The sequence below is a fragment of the Centroberyx affinis genome, unplaced genomic scaffold (assembly GCF_046629955.1).
Source record: "Centroberyx affinis isolate AG114_WGS23_722 - 3 ecotype Tasmania unplaced genomic scaffold, CSIRO-AGI_Caff_v1 ptg004628l_1, whole genome shotgun sequence".
Classification (NCBI taxonomy): Eukaryota; Metazoa; Chordata; class Actinopteri; order Beryciformes; family Berycidae; genus Centroberyx; species Centroberyx affinis.
In genome coordinates this window covers 94,840-112,688 of record NW_027282234.1, presented here as the reverse complement: position 1 = coordinate 112,688, position 17,849 = coordinate 94,840, and the positions used below count along the sequence as shown (strand labels likewise).

The window sequence follows — 17,849 nt, the reverse complement described above, 5'->3', positions numbered from 1 at the left end:
AGGTTCTGCAAACTTACCGCGCTGATTATGTCCTTCTGTTATAGTGACACTCGATCCAGCCGGCCTCCCCATTGGCCGAGGAGCCGGCCGGAGGCGAGGCCGCGGGGGGCAGGTCGACGTCTTCGCCCCCACCGACGCTCAATAAGGAGATGGACGGGTCGAGTGCTAAGGAGGGAGGCTCAAGTTTGGAGAGGGCCAGCCAAGACGCCCCTGCTGCTATTCTGGGCCGCGGCATTAGGCAAGCAAATTTCATCTGAGAGTGAGACAAGACACGAACGGCAGGGGAGGAAAGGCAGATGGCTGTTCCTGAACCTCTCTCAGAAGTGTAGGACACATAAACATAATGTATACCATGGTCAAAGGAGGACGAGAACCCGAAAAGTCCCTCTAACCCAGCTGTAAATCCACCCTGTTGACTTAACTCGTAGCTCTCAGGCCTTTGAACTTGCCTCTACCATCAAAATGATCTTTTTCTCTTAGCACCTGGTTTGCAAGTCTCAGTCAGAAGGGCAGAAATAGGCTCTCTGGCATTGTCAGTACATGCTGCAAAATCACTGGATTACCTGTCAGAGAGTTTTGCTTCCAGCAGGTCCTGAAGGGCCCGGGCAATATTAGATGACAAGCCAACAGGCGACACAATGAATTTCCCCTCCTCCCATCAGGCAGGCGCTGTCTGGTTCCACAGTAAGACACATCAGAAGGGAAATCAAAGAGAAAACACCTTTGTACCAGAAGCAATCAAAATTTCAAATAAGAATCGTGAGGTTTCCAACACTAGACAATTGTAAACTTAGAATTTCAGATATAGGCCTACAGTATGCATTTGACTGCTGAACTCTGTCGGCACGCTGGACTTAAATAGCACAAATATGCAAATGGACAAGTGTTAATCTGACCTTTCTCTTGTGGGATATGTGTTGGATGTCTGCTGTTTAAATATTGTTTGTACCTTCCATGCGATCCTTTAAAATGTCCCATTTAGGGTTGGGGTTAGGGTCATTTTAAATTGTACTGTATTGAATTTAATTGAGCAGTCTGACAATAGATGAGTGATTGTATGTGTTTGTCTGTGTTTCTAATGTAATTGCAGTCAGACACCCAACGCTCTGCAGGACTGTCAGCTGTCCCTGTTAGCAATGACTTCCACTTTTTCTTCTTGTATTGTGAGTCCGACTGAGCTGCGGCACGAATCGTTCCGCACACACTTCAGTTTCCAGTGTTGAAAGGGTTTGAAGGGATTAATTCATCAGGAAGACCTTTCATACTCACAGCAGCTGGGTCTCGACTGTCTCAGGAATCTTGAGCAAGCTTAAGGTTGCCTCCGGGGGGCGCCACACCGACAGAGTCCAGAACAGAGACTGTTGGTCACCCTGAGGCAATGGATCTGAAACGTTTTCATGTCATGGACCCACAAATAGACAAACTTCAGGCCACAGACCCCCATTTGGTAACGTTTTCCCCAGGGAGACCCATATGATTTTATTGTTGCTGATTTAGTATTAAACTGTCTACATTATAGGTGGGGATTACAATATTCATTCTTATAATTCTCTAATTGGGATGTACTCTAGTGAATTACAAATTAAGTTATTCCTCATTTTGCTGGGTACACTGTGGCACCTCTTCAAGATCCCATAGAACCCCCTCAAGGATCCCTGGTGTTCCCCACACCACACTCTAATTGGGATAATTTCTAGTGAATTAGAATATAGTGAAATTACACTATTCCTCATTTCCTGGTCCTCAAAGGACCCCTAGATCCCTCTCAAGGACCCATAAAACCCCCTCAAGGACCCCTAGAACCAGCCATGGACCCCTGGAATGCCTCCAAAGATCCCTGGGGTTTCCTGGACTCCACTGAAATTGGGATAATTTGTAGTGAATTCAAATTCAGTGCAATTAAAATATTCCTCATTTTGCTGGTTACCTCCTGGAACCTCATCAATGACCACCGGAACCCCTGGAACCTGCTCAAGCACCTTCAAGGACCTTCAAACCCCTTCAAGGATTCCTGGGGATTCCTGGACCCTACTTAAATTGGGATCATTTCTAGTGAGTTAAACTTAATTGACATGCAACTATTCCTCATTTTGCTGTGTGCTCCTGGAACCCCCTAAAGGGCCCCTGCCCACCTCCTTCCAAGGAGCCCTGGGTCCGCCTCAATGACCCCTGGGATCCCCTTAAGGAGCCCTAGAACTCCCTCAAGGACCCATGGAATCTCCTCAAGGACCCCTAGGGGGCCCCAGGCCTCACTCTAATTGGGATAATTTTTAGTGAATTAAAATACAGTGAAATTAAACTATTCCTAATTTTTCTGGGTAGCACCTAGAACCCCTAAAGCATCTCTGGAACCTCCTCAAGAACTCCTGGAACCTCCTCAAGGACTCCTGGAACCTCCTCAAGAACTCCTGGAACCTCCTGAAGGAGCCCTGGGACTCCTTAAAGAACCCCTGGTGTTCCCTGGACTCCACCCTAATTGGTATAATTTCTAGTGAATTAAAATTCCTCATTTTGCTGGGTACTTCCTGGAACCCCCCTAAGGTCCCTGGGAACCTCCTCAAGAACCCCTGGGACCGCTTAAAGGACCTTTGGTGTTCCCCAGACCCCACTATATCTTAATTCACAAGAAAATATTCCAATCAAACTGTTCCTCATTTTGCTTGGTACTCCTGGAACCCCCTAAAGGGCTCCTGTCCCCCCAGGGCTCCCAAAGACCTGGGACCCCCTCAATGGTCCCTTGGATCCCCTTAAGGAGCCCTAGAACTCCTTCAAGGACCCATGGAACCTCCCCAAGGACTCCTGGAACCTCCTTAAGAACTCCTGGAACCTCCTCAAGAACTCCTTGAACCTCCTCAAGAACTCCTGGAACCTCCTGAAGGAGTCCTGGGACTCCTTAAAGAACCCCTGGTGTTCCCCAGACTCCACTATATCTTAATTCACAAGAAAATATTCCAATAAAACTATCCCTCATTTTGATGGGCATTCCCTGAAACTCTATCAAGCACCCCTGGAACCCACCTTAAGGAGCCTTGGGACCACATAAAGGAACCCGGACTACACTCTAATTGGGATAATTTTAAGTGAATTAAATTACAGTGAAATTAAACTATTCCTCATTTTGCTGGGTACTCCCTAGACCTCCATCAAGGCCCCCTGGAACCCCCCCCACTGACCCCCCTGGAACCCAATTTAGGGACCCCTGGGGGCCCTCGGACCCCACTTTGAGAGCCCCTGCCCTGAGGTGGTGAAACCTAAGGTGCTGCGGCCAGGCTGCGCTGTGCTCCGCTGTCACGACGCTGTCATTCTGAGCAGAGGGGTTCAGGATTTATTTTTGGACTGCCATGGAGTCTGTTCCTTCCATTTGTAGGAAGGGGGGTCGAGTTGGGCTCAACATGAACCTGCCGCTCTGACACTCCGGGCTGGGACAAGCAGGCAGCAGCCGGCCGCCCCCCAAGCAGCAGTCGCACAGGTAAACACGGCACAATTCACCTTTTATTCTCCAGACAGAGCGTGTTAATGCTGTTGGCAGGGAGGCAGGGAGCGGCGGGCGGGCGGGCAGCTGCTGCGGCAGGCTGCCCCCCCACCGGCCGGGGATTTGACATGTGTTTGGAAAGCTGAGGGTTTTTAGCAGTGCAACGTTTAAAGCATCAACCAGAGCTGAGATTACTGCTAAAACTCTGCCTGTGGCTTCAACACATTCAGGCCAGTCATGTCTCTGTCCTAGCTGCAATGAGGCATCATAACAAAGTAAATGATAAATATATATTTTTGTCTTGACTATAATTTTATAGTGGAAAAGCACAAGAATGTTTTCCTATTTGTTGTGTTGTTTTATTGTTTTGAGTTTGAGTTAAAGTCAATGTTCTCTCTGTTCTGTGAAGGGGAACCTGTCCGCAGTGCTTCTAGCATCAGCAACAAGTTTTTTACCTGGTAAGTCCCTCCATATTCAATCAAAAGGTCACTGTGTGGTGTGTGTGTGTTTTTAGCTTCATAACAGAACTGCAGGTGAATGTCTTTTGGGGTGGATTCAGTTACTTAAGGTGGACACCAGCGGCCATTGTGGACCAACTGGTTTTATTAGACGGCTATTATTACCCTTTCCTCTTTTGAACTTGCATCCTGGAGGAGCTCCAAATACCTAACCTACCAGAGCCTTAAAAGGATGGACGGCCTCTCATATGTCAGGCAGCAAGTTCAGCCTCTGTTACTGTGGGGGGGGAGGGGCTTTAAAACACAACCAGCACTGGCCTACATTTCACTGAGGTGACACACATAGTAAACTGAGGATATTAACTGCTTGTTTTTATACGGATTATATGATGTCAGGTGTCTTACACTTGCAAAACATTGTGCGGACCAAACTTTCTGGGTCACATTTAGTCATATTGTGAGCTTATCTCACAAAATTGAGTTATCCACATATTTATGATCTCTGGATGTTTGTGTAATGTTCTTTTTTAATAAAGAACCTTTTTAGGTTAAATATTTAAAAAGATAGTAAGTACATAACGGCATCAAATCTCTCAGAACTGCTCTACCAGACAGATCCTCATAACTCCAAGCTCACGATTTATTTGACTTTTCCATCATCAATTTATTTTAAATTGCTGGTTTCTCATGCAGTGGCTAGTTTCAGTTACAAATTGATATATTTACTTGTGAATCTGAAGCCTTCTCCAGTGAGAGTGGGCTGTGATGTCATGAGGTCAGATGCTCTGCATTCACTTTCACCCTTCAGCAGGTCTTAAGCATATATATACATATATTTATATATAGCAGGAGACCTGGGACACAGCTATATCCCAGGTCTACAACTGCACTGTGGCCATGAACATAAAACTCAATCTATAAATTGTGAGTTTGGAGTTGTAAGTTTCTATCTGCAGATTTGAGATACTGAGCATCGGATTTAACTGGCAAAACTGTAATGTACTTTCGATCTTTTTAAATATTTATTCTTTAAAAAAATGAATAAATAACACCACACAAGCATAAAGTAACATTCAATCATCATATGTCGATCATGATATGTGGATAACTAAATTTTGATTAAAAAAAATACCAAAACAAAAACCAAAACAAAAAAGTCAGATAGAACCTCATAATTCCAAGCTCATGTAATGCCATTTTTCTACCACTTGGTGGAGACTTTAATCCAAAGCACCTTCCAGTATGAGTGCATTCATTTGGAATGGAACCTGTAACCCTGACAGTGATAGTGCCTTGCTCTATTCAGTGAACTACACAAGAGAACCATCACAGAACCAAAATATTCTGCTGTCTTTGCACCAAAACAGGTTTAAAGGACTGAGTATCTGACATGTAAAACACAACAGACCAGAGGAGCTTCAGTAGGAAAATACCAGAAGTATTGGCCTGCAAAGACAGGGAGGCCGCTCTCATATAAGAACTTTATCCAGCTGGAGTCAGTGCTGAAATGTAATCTCACTCTTGATTCCTTCATCTTACAAAGTGTTCTTGTTAGTTTGGTAACTTCTCAGGTTGTGATACTCTAGAGGCAGCTGTAAATGTAGAGGCTGCTGTCTCTGATGGGCTGCATCTGATCTGCATCCCGGCCCACTGATTTATTGTTTTGGGAAAGCGATGCAGCCTGTTAAAAAAAAAAAAAAAAAGGGGGTCTTAAAAAAGGGAAGCAGGTGATTGGCTGGCCTCCTCTCTCAGCCTTCAGACTAAAATTAGGCCAAGGAAGCTTCCAGGATCAGCTGTGAGGCGGCGGCGTTCTGCAGGAGAGTTCGACTTGACTCTTATTTCACGCTCCAGCCTGCAGGCCTGATCTCAGTCTGCAGCGCTCGTCTTTTCTAAACAGAACTCACAAAAAAGGATGAGTGGTTTTCAACACATCTGTGTGTCGAGTTCAGGACAACACAAGTTTTTTAAACATGTCGCTGTTGTCCTGTGAAAGCTTTGTAAAACCCAAATTTTGGTGATGTTCATGCTTTCACTTAAATTGAAGGATTACATGTTCCTCTGTGGGTTGAGGAAATTCACCGTCTTCTAAAGCTGATGAAACCCTTTCAAAACCCAACAGATTATCTCAACATGCTTGGTGGTCAGGCTGTTTTTCTGATTTCCTGAAAATTTGACATTTTGGAGTTATGAGGTTTTCACCTGACAGCCACAGTATGTCAATAGCAACACACTGATGCAACATGGTATTAACATGTTGCTGTTGTTGTTGTAACTACAATTTTTTTTGTGATTTTTGAAAAACATCAAAAATGCATCTTCACAGAGCTAAAAACAAGGCTGTTTTTATTCGTTCCTGAAAACGTAACATTTTGGGGATAAAAGGTTTTCACCTGACAGTGATGTGTTGTGTTTCTAGTGCAGTAGTTAGTTAATTCACAAAAAACCAAACGCACACACTGAAAACACTAAAACAAAGAAGGCACAACTGAAGTAGAAAATGATTTTAATTTATTTAAGAAAAAGGGTTATGAAAACATACAAGCAGAAATCTCAATAAGTGAGTATTTAAGGTGAAAAATGTCTGCATTAGTAGTATAAATAGAGCTGAAGGCACTGAAGACAAGACACAGAGTCAGAGGGTTATGGATTCAGCGTACATGTTAGAGTGTGGGATTATGTGATGGAACAGATATCTAAGCATTATTCTCCATTTTGGCTACTCAGGTACCACAGAGTATTAAGCAGGTCTGTGTTTTATCACTACAAGTGAAGTGAAAGGACAGATGATCTACTAAGCTGTCATATTTGCAGAAATGTAATCATTATACTCATTATAAACTCTGAGATTTTTACAATTTGTCAAAAAATACACGTCTCCCTTCCCCAACCCACAGGGCGACTACTTGAGATTGTTCTATAACCAAAGTGTAAGTGCAGAACAGATAACAGAACATATACTTTGCATGATATTTGAGTGCGGCAATCAGAGAGATTAATCCTACATGATTGGCAAATGTAAACTTTTCTGTTTAAAAGAGATTATCCGTTTCGTCGTTTCCTTACACGCCATCATACAATGACAAAAAAGACATTTTCAATGCATTCACCTAAACACTGTAGTGGAATAAAATACAGAAATAGTAAACAGAGAAGAAACGTCACAGTCAGATATACACATAACATTTGAAATACGTTGACAAGTCAGAAAATATAAAAACGGAAAGAGGAAACTGAACAAAAATAGAAATTTTATGATAAGATTGTTTGGGCTTGAGCTGTCTGTTGAGTTTCTATGCGTCCAACTGAGCGTGTCAGAAAAAGTGATTTATTGAATATGCGTGAAATATTGTCTTATAAGAGCTGCTTCTGTTAGATGTCTTTATAGCCAGCAGATGTTTTGTGATGTGAAGGTCTAAACCATTTGAAGAGAAGATAACTCTTTGGCAGCAGCAGCAGCGCCTCAGTAATCATCACACAAGTCTGAAAAAGAGAAAAAACGAAAATGTTAAATATGCAGTGTGCTCCTCAGTGACTGAACTATCAATATTCACCCTGTTTGGTTATAGACAGTTTTTTTTAATGATTTATATTTTATTGAATTTTCAAACTTTATAGCATGTACATACAAATAGACAAATTCTTCTTTTAAGTCACTTCTAAAAACCTCACTATTTTAGACTTGCTTTTTATTGATTTTACTGTTTTTTTTTATTCTACTGTTTGTTTTATTATCTTTTGTTGTATTTTATTATAATAAAGGCCCATTGCCTTTTTTCTAATTGTACGTAAAGTGCTTTGTAACTTGTTTTGAAAAGCGCTATATAAATAAAGGTATTATTATTATTATTATTATTATTATTAATAATAAATAATAATGAGGCATGTAAATGAAAAAAAGGGGGGTGGGCATTCAAAGGGGTTAAAACAAAAAAGAAAGAAAAAACAATAATAAAATGACATAATATATAAAATAAGTTCTCTCTTGTTCACATCTGGCATCAGCACAGTAATGCAGCCTTCTTTCCTATCATACAGTTCAGTGCAGTGTAGGTTATAGACAGTTTTAGGTTTTGACACTTTCAGGCAGAACTAACTAAGCAATGTAGTAACTTGCTGTGAATCTCCCTTACTCTAAAAACCTGCCTCACAGTTCTGTGCCTTGTCTCCGCAGGGGGCTGAAGTGCTCATGGCTGTCGCCTACAGCAGCGTCGCCCAGCCCGGCCTGCTTTCCCAGCAGTACCCTCCGCCCCTGCTGCCCAAGCCCGGAAAGGACAATGCCCGGCTTCAGAAACTCCTCAAGAAAAGCGCCAAGAAAAAGGCCTCCACTCAGGCGTCGCAGTCCGCCGCGCCGTTCCGCTCCAGCCTTTCCCCCGTGAACGAGGCGAGTCCCGACCTGGAGCACAGCGACCACTTCACCCCGCCCAGGACGCCGGAGACGCCTCTCTACAGAGCACCGCAACACCCTCGATTCACCGTCCGGCCGCTGTATCAGCATGTGGCGTCCCCTTACCCGCACCGCGTAGCGTACGGCAGAGTGGCGAGGTTCTCGCCTCAGACGGTGGCAGCTCCATCATACTCCTTCCCACAACATGTGACCCCGGTTTCTCCTTATCCAGCGCCGGCTCGCCCGGGTGGAGTCTCGCCAGCTCGGGGGCCGGTCACACAGGCAACGGTACCGAAAATATCTGTGCCTGAGGCGTCAATACCAGCTGCAGAAGTGACAATGGTAGCTCACAGCTCAGTTGCTGAAACTTATGTTGGTTTGGCTGTGGGGCCTGCAGCCCCACCGCCAAAACCTCGAAGTCCAGGTCCAACTCCTTTTACAGCGACAGCAGGTCAAGCTATGACGAGACCTCTCACGGTGTTGACCCCGCTCGTCAAAGCGAAAAGCCCTCGTCCAATGTTTAGAGCAACCGAAACCTCCAGATCACCCAAACCAATGTTTGATGTCCCTCAAATTAGGATGTACACTGCAAACACGTCATATTACGAGACATCCAGGACCCCACCGGTGTATGACACAGCTGGATTAACCGCTATTGGCAGTACGCTACCTCAAAATAAAACACCTACATCAGAAATAAAACGAGGCCTGACACCAACATCTGAGGTGAAAAGAGGTTTGACTCCGACATCAGAAATCAAACGAGGTTCGACACCGACGGGCCAGACTCCTTTGTTGGGCACAGATCCCCAGAGAAGAACACCTACTTCAGAAATCAAAAGAGGAACACCTACAGGAGAGATGAATAGAGTCGCAACTCCAACATCTGAGATCAAAAGAGCTAAAACACCAACTTATGAGTTTCCAACATCAAGAACTCCATCTGGTCGGTCTAAAACACCGTCATATCATGTGACCCGGGCTACAACGCCTGTCTTTGAAATCTCAAAAGCCAACCCTCTTTTATTCGCAGTGTCACCAATCACAGTAGAGCCAGAGAGGTCAAAAACACCAACAACGGTTTCCACTGCTGTCAGTTTGTCTACTTCCCAAAGTGTGAAGACTATTGAGGCTAAGCTTGCCAAGACAATATCAAATGATAAATGTGCTCTAAATGGGGACATTCATGCAGACATAACACCAGCAAAGACATCTGCAGCTACATCAAACCAAGAAAGTATTTCAAAATCACAATCTGAGCCTGAGCTGACGAGAGAAAAGACCCTAATGGATCCACTTGGCTATCAAAGGCCTAAAACTCCCACATCTGAGCCAACAAAACCAGCGGTGACTTCCTATGGCTACCAGAGGCCTAAGACGCCAACATATGAGGCGTCCCGACTTATGACAACAGGAACTGGGTATCCAAGACCAAAGACACCTACATATGGAACATCACCCACAGCTTCACCTGTAGCAAGACCTAAAACCCCAACCCATGTGGCCCAGAAACCAAAAACATCAACATATCGTGGATTGACACCGGCCGAATATGTTGCTCACGGTGGAATCCAAAGTTACGCACCGGCATTTGGTTTGTCTAGGCCTAAGACGCCAACTCAAGAAGAGGTTAAAACCACTCAAGAGCTGTCCGCAGAATGTAAAACACCCAGCCAAGAATCGCCTGTGAAAACACAGTCTTTGGCTGATGTGTTTAAAGTTGAAGAAACCCCTAAAGAGGTAGATAAACCCCATCTGAGAGAAGAAAAGAGAGTCTCCGCCACTCCCATAGTTGTGGTTCCCACTATTGTTGTTTCACAAGCATCGGACATCTCAGGAAAAACGTTATCATCACATGAGACAGTTAAGATGGTCAGCCATGTTGCAGCAACACAAGAACAAACTGTGATGCAAGAAACACCAAAGGTTAAACCTCCAACAGCAGAGGTCAAAACTCCTGAGAAAGAGAGGGTGAAAACACCAGTTCAAGAAATCCCCAAACCAAAGACAAGAACTCCTGAAGCCAAGCGTCCCCTGCCCACCACAGTGAGCCAAGTACCTCTGATGGCAATAACAAAACTTGTAGCCAAAGATACAATCCAGGCTGCAGAGCAAGTAGCAGTAACTGAGGCAAAAACTGTCATCTCAGAACAAAAAGAGCCAGCGCAGCCTTCAGTTGCCACCAAGACCAAGGCTGAAGGCTCAAAGCCGAGTACTGCAGCTCCACCGGCTGAGGTCTCAGGTCCTGCAAAGCCTGCTTTCCCCGTTAAGGCGCCTGCTGAGTCGACAGGCGCTAAGGACAAAGGAAAAGATGAGAAAGCAGAACCTGCCAAATCTGCATCTGAGAAAAAGGAAGGCGACGACTCCCTCCCTGCAGCTGAGCCCCTTCTTAAAGTTATTAAAAAGCCAAAGGGAATGAAATCTAAACTGAGCGGTTGGTCCCGCCTCAAGAAGCATATGGTGGTGGAGCAAGAGGAGCCCAAGTTTCCAGAGTTGGGCTCCCAGAAGGAAGAAACTGGGCAGGGTGAGAGCGAGGCAAAAAAGGAGGAGGAGAAGGCCAGCGAAAACTCTGGCGCTCAGGATGAGAAACAAAGCAAAGACGCTCCCAAGGCAACAATGATGTGGGACGCTGTCCTCTTCCAAATGTTTTCCACTAAAGAAAACGTCATGCACCAGATTGAGTTAAGCAAAGGCGAGGAGGGGAAAAAGCATGAGGAAAAGGACGAATCAAAAGAAATCCCTACATTTGCTCACCGGCTGCCCGTGCTGCTGTTTAGTCCAAAGTTTGACGCCAAAAAGCTGAAGGAGGCAGCGTCAAGGCCGCTCACTAAAATCTCCACGGTGTTTGAAATGGGTCTGATAGGGCGCAAAGGTAAAGACGAGGAACCAAAAGACTTTAATAGAACAGCAAGAGGGTTCGCTGCTTCTTAAGCGCTGTCAACTGTGACTGATGTGCCAAGATGAAAATGTAAAAAGACAAAAAAAAAAAAGTTAATATATATGTTTTATGTACAGGTGCAGAAATCTTAGCAACGAAAATGATGTACAGGTCTGGTGTTTTAGTCTCTGTGTTCAATAGGATGAAATGTGTGGCAGTATCATAGAGAATTTGGTCTGAACTTTATACTTGACAAATGCATTGTGTTGCATTTGGAGTGCTGACTGTATGACTGGTTGTCTGGCTGTTATAGATGTGTATCTGTGGATTACCATGATAGAGAGAGCTACATTTGTCTTAAAGTCATTCAGACGACGCAGCAGATTAAAGCGTTATGTTTTAAGTAATTTCAGAGCTTCTCTTTTGTCCAGTGTGGAAACTTTTCTCACATGTGAAATGACAAGTTCAGATCGTTAAGCTACGGACTCTAAAATATGTGAGGATTTTTAAAAGAAATGTGATTACTCAAATATACAATTGCTGTTCATAAGCGCTCACTGAGGATTTAGATTATTCATACTTAACTGCTAAAAGTCAATATGTAGAATACAAAATGTATTTATAGCGTGTAGTTGACTCGAGTATATAAGTGTTTCATAAAATCAATGATTTTAAGACAAATAGCTTGCGATATTAGAGTGTAATTTTCTTTCTCTTTAATGATTCTTTAAATATCCACCCCATGTTATTCAAAATGGTGCTACTTGCATCAGTGCAAGACCTTTAACTAGATAGCAGATACATAGGTAGAGTAACATATTTTCCTGAAATATTTGTTTGAGCTGGGTGTAGATGGTAATGTTTTGCTAATGCAATTTTCTTGAAGTCACAATGAAACGTCATTTTGAAGCATCTCGCTTCCGTAATTTGATGTATTTCCTGTTGAAACAGGATGTTGGGGCGGGACATAACTCAGGGAGGGATCACTCAAAAGTGTAAACCAATGGGAGATCAGTTAGGGAGAAAAACGCAGTTTTATTTGATGGGATGGGATTAAAAATATGCTGTTGTCCAGGAAGTAAATTGTAATTTTTTTTGCCATTTATTGTTAAATAATGTACAAAATATTCGGGACAGCTTCCTGATATTGAGTTGCAGCCCCTTGCTGCACAATCTCATCTCATCTCAGTTGCCTCAAAGCTTAAAAATCCTTCTGTTTCTCTTCTACATCTCCTCCTTTGTGATTGGTATAGATTTAATAAGGGAAATCAATAAGGGATAATGGCTTTTACCTGGATTCACCTCATCAGCGTACTTCATGAAAAGGGTAAGTGTCCCTAATATTTTGTACATTCCATGTATGCGAATACTCTGACACAGAAAATTAGCTGCCGAGGTGAAGAAGTCATTTTTCATTTCATTGTGACTTTAAAGATGGCCGCTGAGCTAAAAGCTTGTGAAAGTTAGAAAGTTAGATTAGAGGTGAGGAAGGTGAGAGTTAAAGTCTGCAGCCTCCACTGCCAAGAGAGAGGCCAGCCGGACTCTGCTGGGTGAAAGACAGGAGGACAGAGGGGTCAGAGGTCAGAGGTCAGAGGACGGTGACATGAACTGAATTGAGAATTCACGGTAAATTCTAATTCAGTTCCTACAGTGTGAGTGTGAAAGTCTCCCAGCTGTAAGGAAACTGAATGTGAATTGAATTGGAATGACAGGAGACAGAACTGAATTCCATTAAATTCCAAGAAATTCCACTTCTAAGAAAGTTTGTCTTGACTCGCTAAACATTATAAATCAAACATTAAGAATCAAATAAAAGACAGTTCAACAAATCAAATATATTCAATCATAATGTATGGATTACGATCACATATTCTGCATCAAATACCAGCTGAAAGGTTCCTTTAACATTTTATGATATTCAGTATTGATAATATATAACACTACATATAATCTCAGATATGTGATGAGAAAAAACAAAAAAAACATGGAATTTCACAGAATTAAATTAAACTTCCTGAAATTCCAATTCAATTCCAATTCTGTTTCCTCAGCTGAATTGGAGTTGATGAGCTCAGTCATGATTTGACCTCAAACCCCGGACGGTGATGCAGAGCGGGACGTCCCGACTAAAATAAGTTCCTCAGGGATGGTTTCAGTGGAGAGTTTTAGTGTCGCTTGGTTCAGAGAGCAGAGGAAGAGGAAGAGGAAGAGGAAACTCTGCAGGAAGTGCTGCGCAGAGCGGATTTCAGGCTGAACTTATGAGATGATTTATGGACAGACGGTCGCTAAATAACCGGCTCTGCAGCTTCAGCATCTGATGCAAACACTTCACCGACAGGCAGCTGATCATGAGGGGGTTGAGTTTTGGAACAGGAGAGCGATGGAAACCAAAAAACCTATCAGCTTCTCTCTGGGTGCTTCATGTTTTCTGGCATTTTCTTGTTTTCTGGCATAAATATGTCTCGTTTCTAGGTTTACGCTCAAAATGCTGTGAAACCATTAAAGCAAGTGTTCTTTTCTATATACAGTACTGTGCAAAAGTCTTAGGCACAATGTAAAAAAACAAATCCATAAAGTGAAGATGCTTTCCAAAAAAATAAAATGAAAAGTTTCTAAATATATAAAAACAATTACTATAGAGAACAGTCTACTGACACACTAATGTAGAAAACAAATAAACATCTAAGACCAAATTTTGTATTAAAAAAAATCTAGGGTGCCTAAGACTTCTGCACAGTACTGTATATTTGTTGTTTTTTTGTTGTTGTTTTTTTGATAAAAATCACATTACACTGGTCATTTCATTGGATAAAAATTCAGTTGAGCAAAAGAATGGATTGGAGTGTGATGATATTAAGATGACAGGATGATAATAAGATGATGATCTATGACTTGTGTAGCCATACCAAGTCATAGATCTTGGTTATTTTACACAAGCATGGTTAAATGGCAGGATGGATTATTAACTGCATCTTATAACTTGATTTTAAAGCCAGTGCCTGTTTTTAGAATATCTTGATCAACAGGACCAGCAGAATAAAAAGTTGGCATTTGCCTACAAATTATGACTCATCATTTATTGGACTACTCTACTAATAACAACTGACTGTGGGAACAGTGTTAACGCCTACAGAGCTACACAGGACCCGAGGAATGAGAAATTGAACATCAAAACTTTCAAGTTACACTAATATGTCGATCTCACACACATTCAAACTGTTTTCATATCTCTTAAAACAGTAAGCGTGCCAATATGTAACTAAGGTTAATTTACAGATTTTACAGACAGAATTTACGGAGCAGAGAATATTTCAATAACAAACAGTCACTGACAGTCTTACCAGATTTTCCACCAGTGAATTCGTCTTCGTTCTCATCGTCGATGGGGATCTTCTCATATTTTCCATGACCGGTCACAATGAATTTGTACCTTTTCCCAGAAGCCGAGCCCTGACAAGAGATGAAAGGAAAGTTCAATTACTTCATGTTTTAAATTATATAACTCCTTTTGTTTTTTTGTTGTTTTTTTTTTACCTCAAAAGCCGAACCAGGGACAGGCTCTGGCTAGAAACCCTCAAGCAATGCATGTGTTTCATGTTTTTAACCTGCAACAATGTCTATTAGCATTGTTCCTGACAAATAAACAAATAAATAAAAGATGTAAACCCATGGTCTGTATGTAGTGTTTGTCCTCCTTCATGTATTTATCCTGCAGACAATCCTTTCTTTAATATTATACAGTAAATATTAGATCAAATTACAACAAAACTGTCTCTTAAGCAGCTAGTTACCAGACTGTTCCTAATACCTTCCAATGGCTGAAAAGAGAGTGAAACTTAATTTAATTAATGATGTTAATGATGATGTATTTAACTTAATACATCAATCAAACTTTATCCATTAAGCACATTTCATACAATCCAGCACAATACAATGCGCTTCACAATAAAAGCGAAATTAAAATACGAAATGAAAATAATTAAATTAAGAGATAAATGTAAAAGAGGAATAACAACATAAAGGAGAGGGAAAATAAAATAAATAAAAGCAGTAAAACATTTGCTGCCCAAGACTGTTCCTTCGCTAAAAGCAGGGTTCTCACATTTTTTATTTTTTTAAACTTTTTTAAGGTTTATACTGCCCAGTGTGTGTGTGTGTGTGTGTGTGTGTGTGTGTGTGTGTGTGTGTGTGTGTGTGTGTGTGTGTCTCACCCTGGCCCGTTGCCCCGGCCTCCCAGATGAATCTCCAATGATCTCCCACATGTTTCTCTTCTGCATCACATCTCCAGGTTTCACATCCTGACAGATAAAAACACATGCAACTGTTGTCAAGGAGACCAAAAATCTGACAAGAAAATCAGGACATAAAGCTCCTCATTCAATATCTCTTAAATATAAAAGATCTGTAAGTGATTTCATTTTGTCAATACCTATCATCTTTTTAAAAGTGTAATAAAATGCGGGAAAACGTTTTTTATTATTATAAACAATAGGGGTATTTCTTAATAAAAGAACAGCCATATTCCTCTAACATTAACTTCCAGATATCGCTGTCATTAATTTGAAACAAGTTAGACCGAGGCTTGCTTCCCATCCATTTAATTTCATGAATAAAATTTCTTCCAAGTAAAAAGAATTCTTCAAATCCTCCAGGAAAAGGAGGATTTGTTGTAACAGTTGCTGTATCTTGATCTTCCACAAGGGGGAAACCTCACATAAGGCTCAAAGTCTCAGGACTCTCAGCTCCACCATCGTCACTATCAGCTCCCCTGCTGAGTCTCTGCAGGCTGGATGAGACTCCATCAGCTTTTTTTTTTTTATTACAGATGGGTTTGTCATTAAAGCGAGGTATGCAGAGAGAACCAGAAGCTTTGTTCATAAAAAATGTTCCCTGGCTTTGCCCTTGGTTCTGTCCTCCGAGCGTTTCAAAGAAAATAATATTAAAAAAACAAGTATGATATCCATGGCATTCAGTCTTTGAGAAGATCACCGCACTCACGACTATTGAATACGCTAATGTGCTAGAAGACCAAAGAACATAATTAAGGAAGAAGGTTCTGCACACTTAGATCCATGCAAGTTTCTTTAATAAATCAAGTGCCAAGCTTTCGGTCACAAGACCTTCATCAGGGCAAAGCTTTGCCCTGAATGAACCTTCTTCCTTAATCCATGGCATTCATACCTTGAATAATGACAAACAATTTTGATATGTAACAGAAAATTGAAGAAAATCCTGGCAACCCTCTGGTTTTGGCGTCAAGATCAGTTTTTCATGAATCATAACTTTGGCTCGGGTTCGGTCGTAAACGCCTAAAATTTATGTGCAGGACCTTCGCATAAATGAGGCCCCACAGGAGAAATAAGTGGAGAGTTGCTTTAATAACGGCTGACCGGAGAACAGTTAGCGTGAACACACAGAGCTTCACTCGGCCTCGGCTCCTGGGTTTTATGAGCGATGACTTACTGCGGGTTTGGCGGCCGCCCGCCTGCTGCCGTCAGGACTTCCCTTCACCCAGTGGGTGATGAGGTCGGCCACGCCCACCTTCAGCCCCTCGGCCTCCTGAGGAAGAGGAGACGAACAGTGTCAGACATTTGGTTTGTTCTGGGAAGAGTTCTGCTGAGTTCCCACGGGCTTTCTCTGCATCACCTGCTTTATATTCACACAGTTCCACACATTCACACTGGGAGTCGCCCAGTTGCACACTTGCTTAAAGCTCCATATTCTCCACTGTCCAGAGTTTTATTTTGTGTCTTTCTGTCCATTCAAAGCTGTGTGTGTGGTGTCATGAACCAAAAACACTCTCAATCCATTTCTCCACGTTCATTTTCCAGCATCTCTCTGAGCCTTACCAAGAACAGGCTGTTTCTGTCGCCGTGTCTTTAAGGCTCATTAATATTAACGACCCCTCCGTTCCGATTGGCTAACCGTTTCCAGAGTGAAACGTGAGACGCCGCGGCCCGGCGGCTACAGGTAGGGAAAACTCTCCGGTAATAAACAATGACAACCGCTCAACCGCTTTGAAAAAAACACTTTGTTAGTCTATTATTTCTTACAAAAATGCTAATGAGCGAACCTTTGTGACGCCACAAAGTTACGGAAGTCCAAACGGCTCGTTTAGAGGCTCGCTGCACTAATATGGATTGTGTGGATTTAGTTTTGATACTTTCACCATGTTTAGATAGACCATCCAACTCCTTTATCATCACAGAGGAGAGGGGAGTCCTGCTTTACTCCATATGGGACCTTTAATGTTTTTTTTAATGTTTTAGCTATAGCTTTTTATATCTTTTAACAAATCTGTCCCCAAGGTTTTTCTACTTTCTGGTTGTTTCTTCAGAACTGGATTGCAGAATCATGGTTACATGTTTTTGTAATCGCAGGAAGAAGAGTCAGAGCTGCAGTGATCCATCTTGGATGAGTTGTGTACAGCGGCAGAAGGGACGTGAGTTAGTGTTTTCACCGGAAATCCCACCTAACCTTTCTGACAAGACAATCAACAAGCCAATCTCCCCCTACATTTAAACCCCTGTCTCTGTTTGTCATATTTCTGTCTTCCTTTTTTGTTATAGTTGAAATGTTTTTATAAACCCCGTGGAGTTTCTTTTGGCTCACCCACACCGTTTATATTTCTTCTCTCTTTGTAAAGTTGTGTCTGCA

At 42.3% G+C, this 17,849-nt stretch overlaps 2 protein-coding genes across 4 annotated transcripts in view; one reads left to right on the top strand and one right to left on the bottom strand.

Moving 5' to 3' along the window:
* Positions 1-6,456: 6,456 nt before the first annotated feature.
* The window catches only part of lsp1a (lymphocyte specific protein 1 a), a 52,689-nt gene continuing 41,296 nt past the window's right edge, over positions 6,457-17,849 (bottom strand). For all 3 annotated transcript variants that reach the window (XM_071544673.1, XM_071544675.1, XM_071544674.1), the window contains 4 exons: positions 16,656-16,751; positions 15,404-15,490; positions 14,534-14,642; positions 6,457-7,410 (listed from right to left, as the gene is read on the bottom strand). In XM_071544673.1, coding sequence (XP_071400774.1) covers positions 7,391-7,410; positions 14,534-14,642; positions 15,404-15,490; positions 16,656-16,751 — 312 coding nt within the window. In that variant the 3' untranslated portion in view covers positions 6,457-7,390. The remainder of the gene's footprint in view (positions 7,411-14,533; positions 14,643-15,403; positions 15,491-16,655; positions 16,752-17,849) is intronic.
* Positions 8,624-11,682, top strand: prr33 (proline rich 33). Its single transcript, XM_071544678.1, has one exon. It carries the CDS (start codon positions 8,654-8,656, stop codon positions 11,243-11,245), a length of 2,592 nt encoding a protein of 863 aa, XP_071400779.1. The 5' UTR covers positions 8,624-8,653; the 3' UTR covers positions 11,246-11,682.

Coding starts and splice junctions, on each gene's coding strand:
- prr33 (XM_071544678.1), top strand. CDS start 8,654: ATGGTAGCTCACAGCTCAGTTGCTGAAACTTATGTTGGTTTGGCTGTG.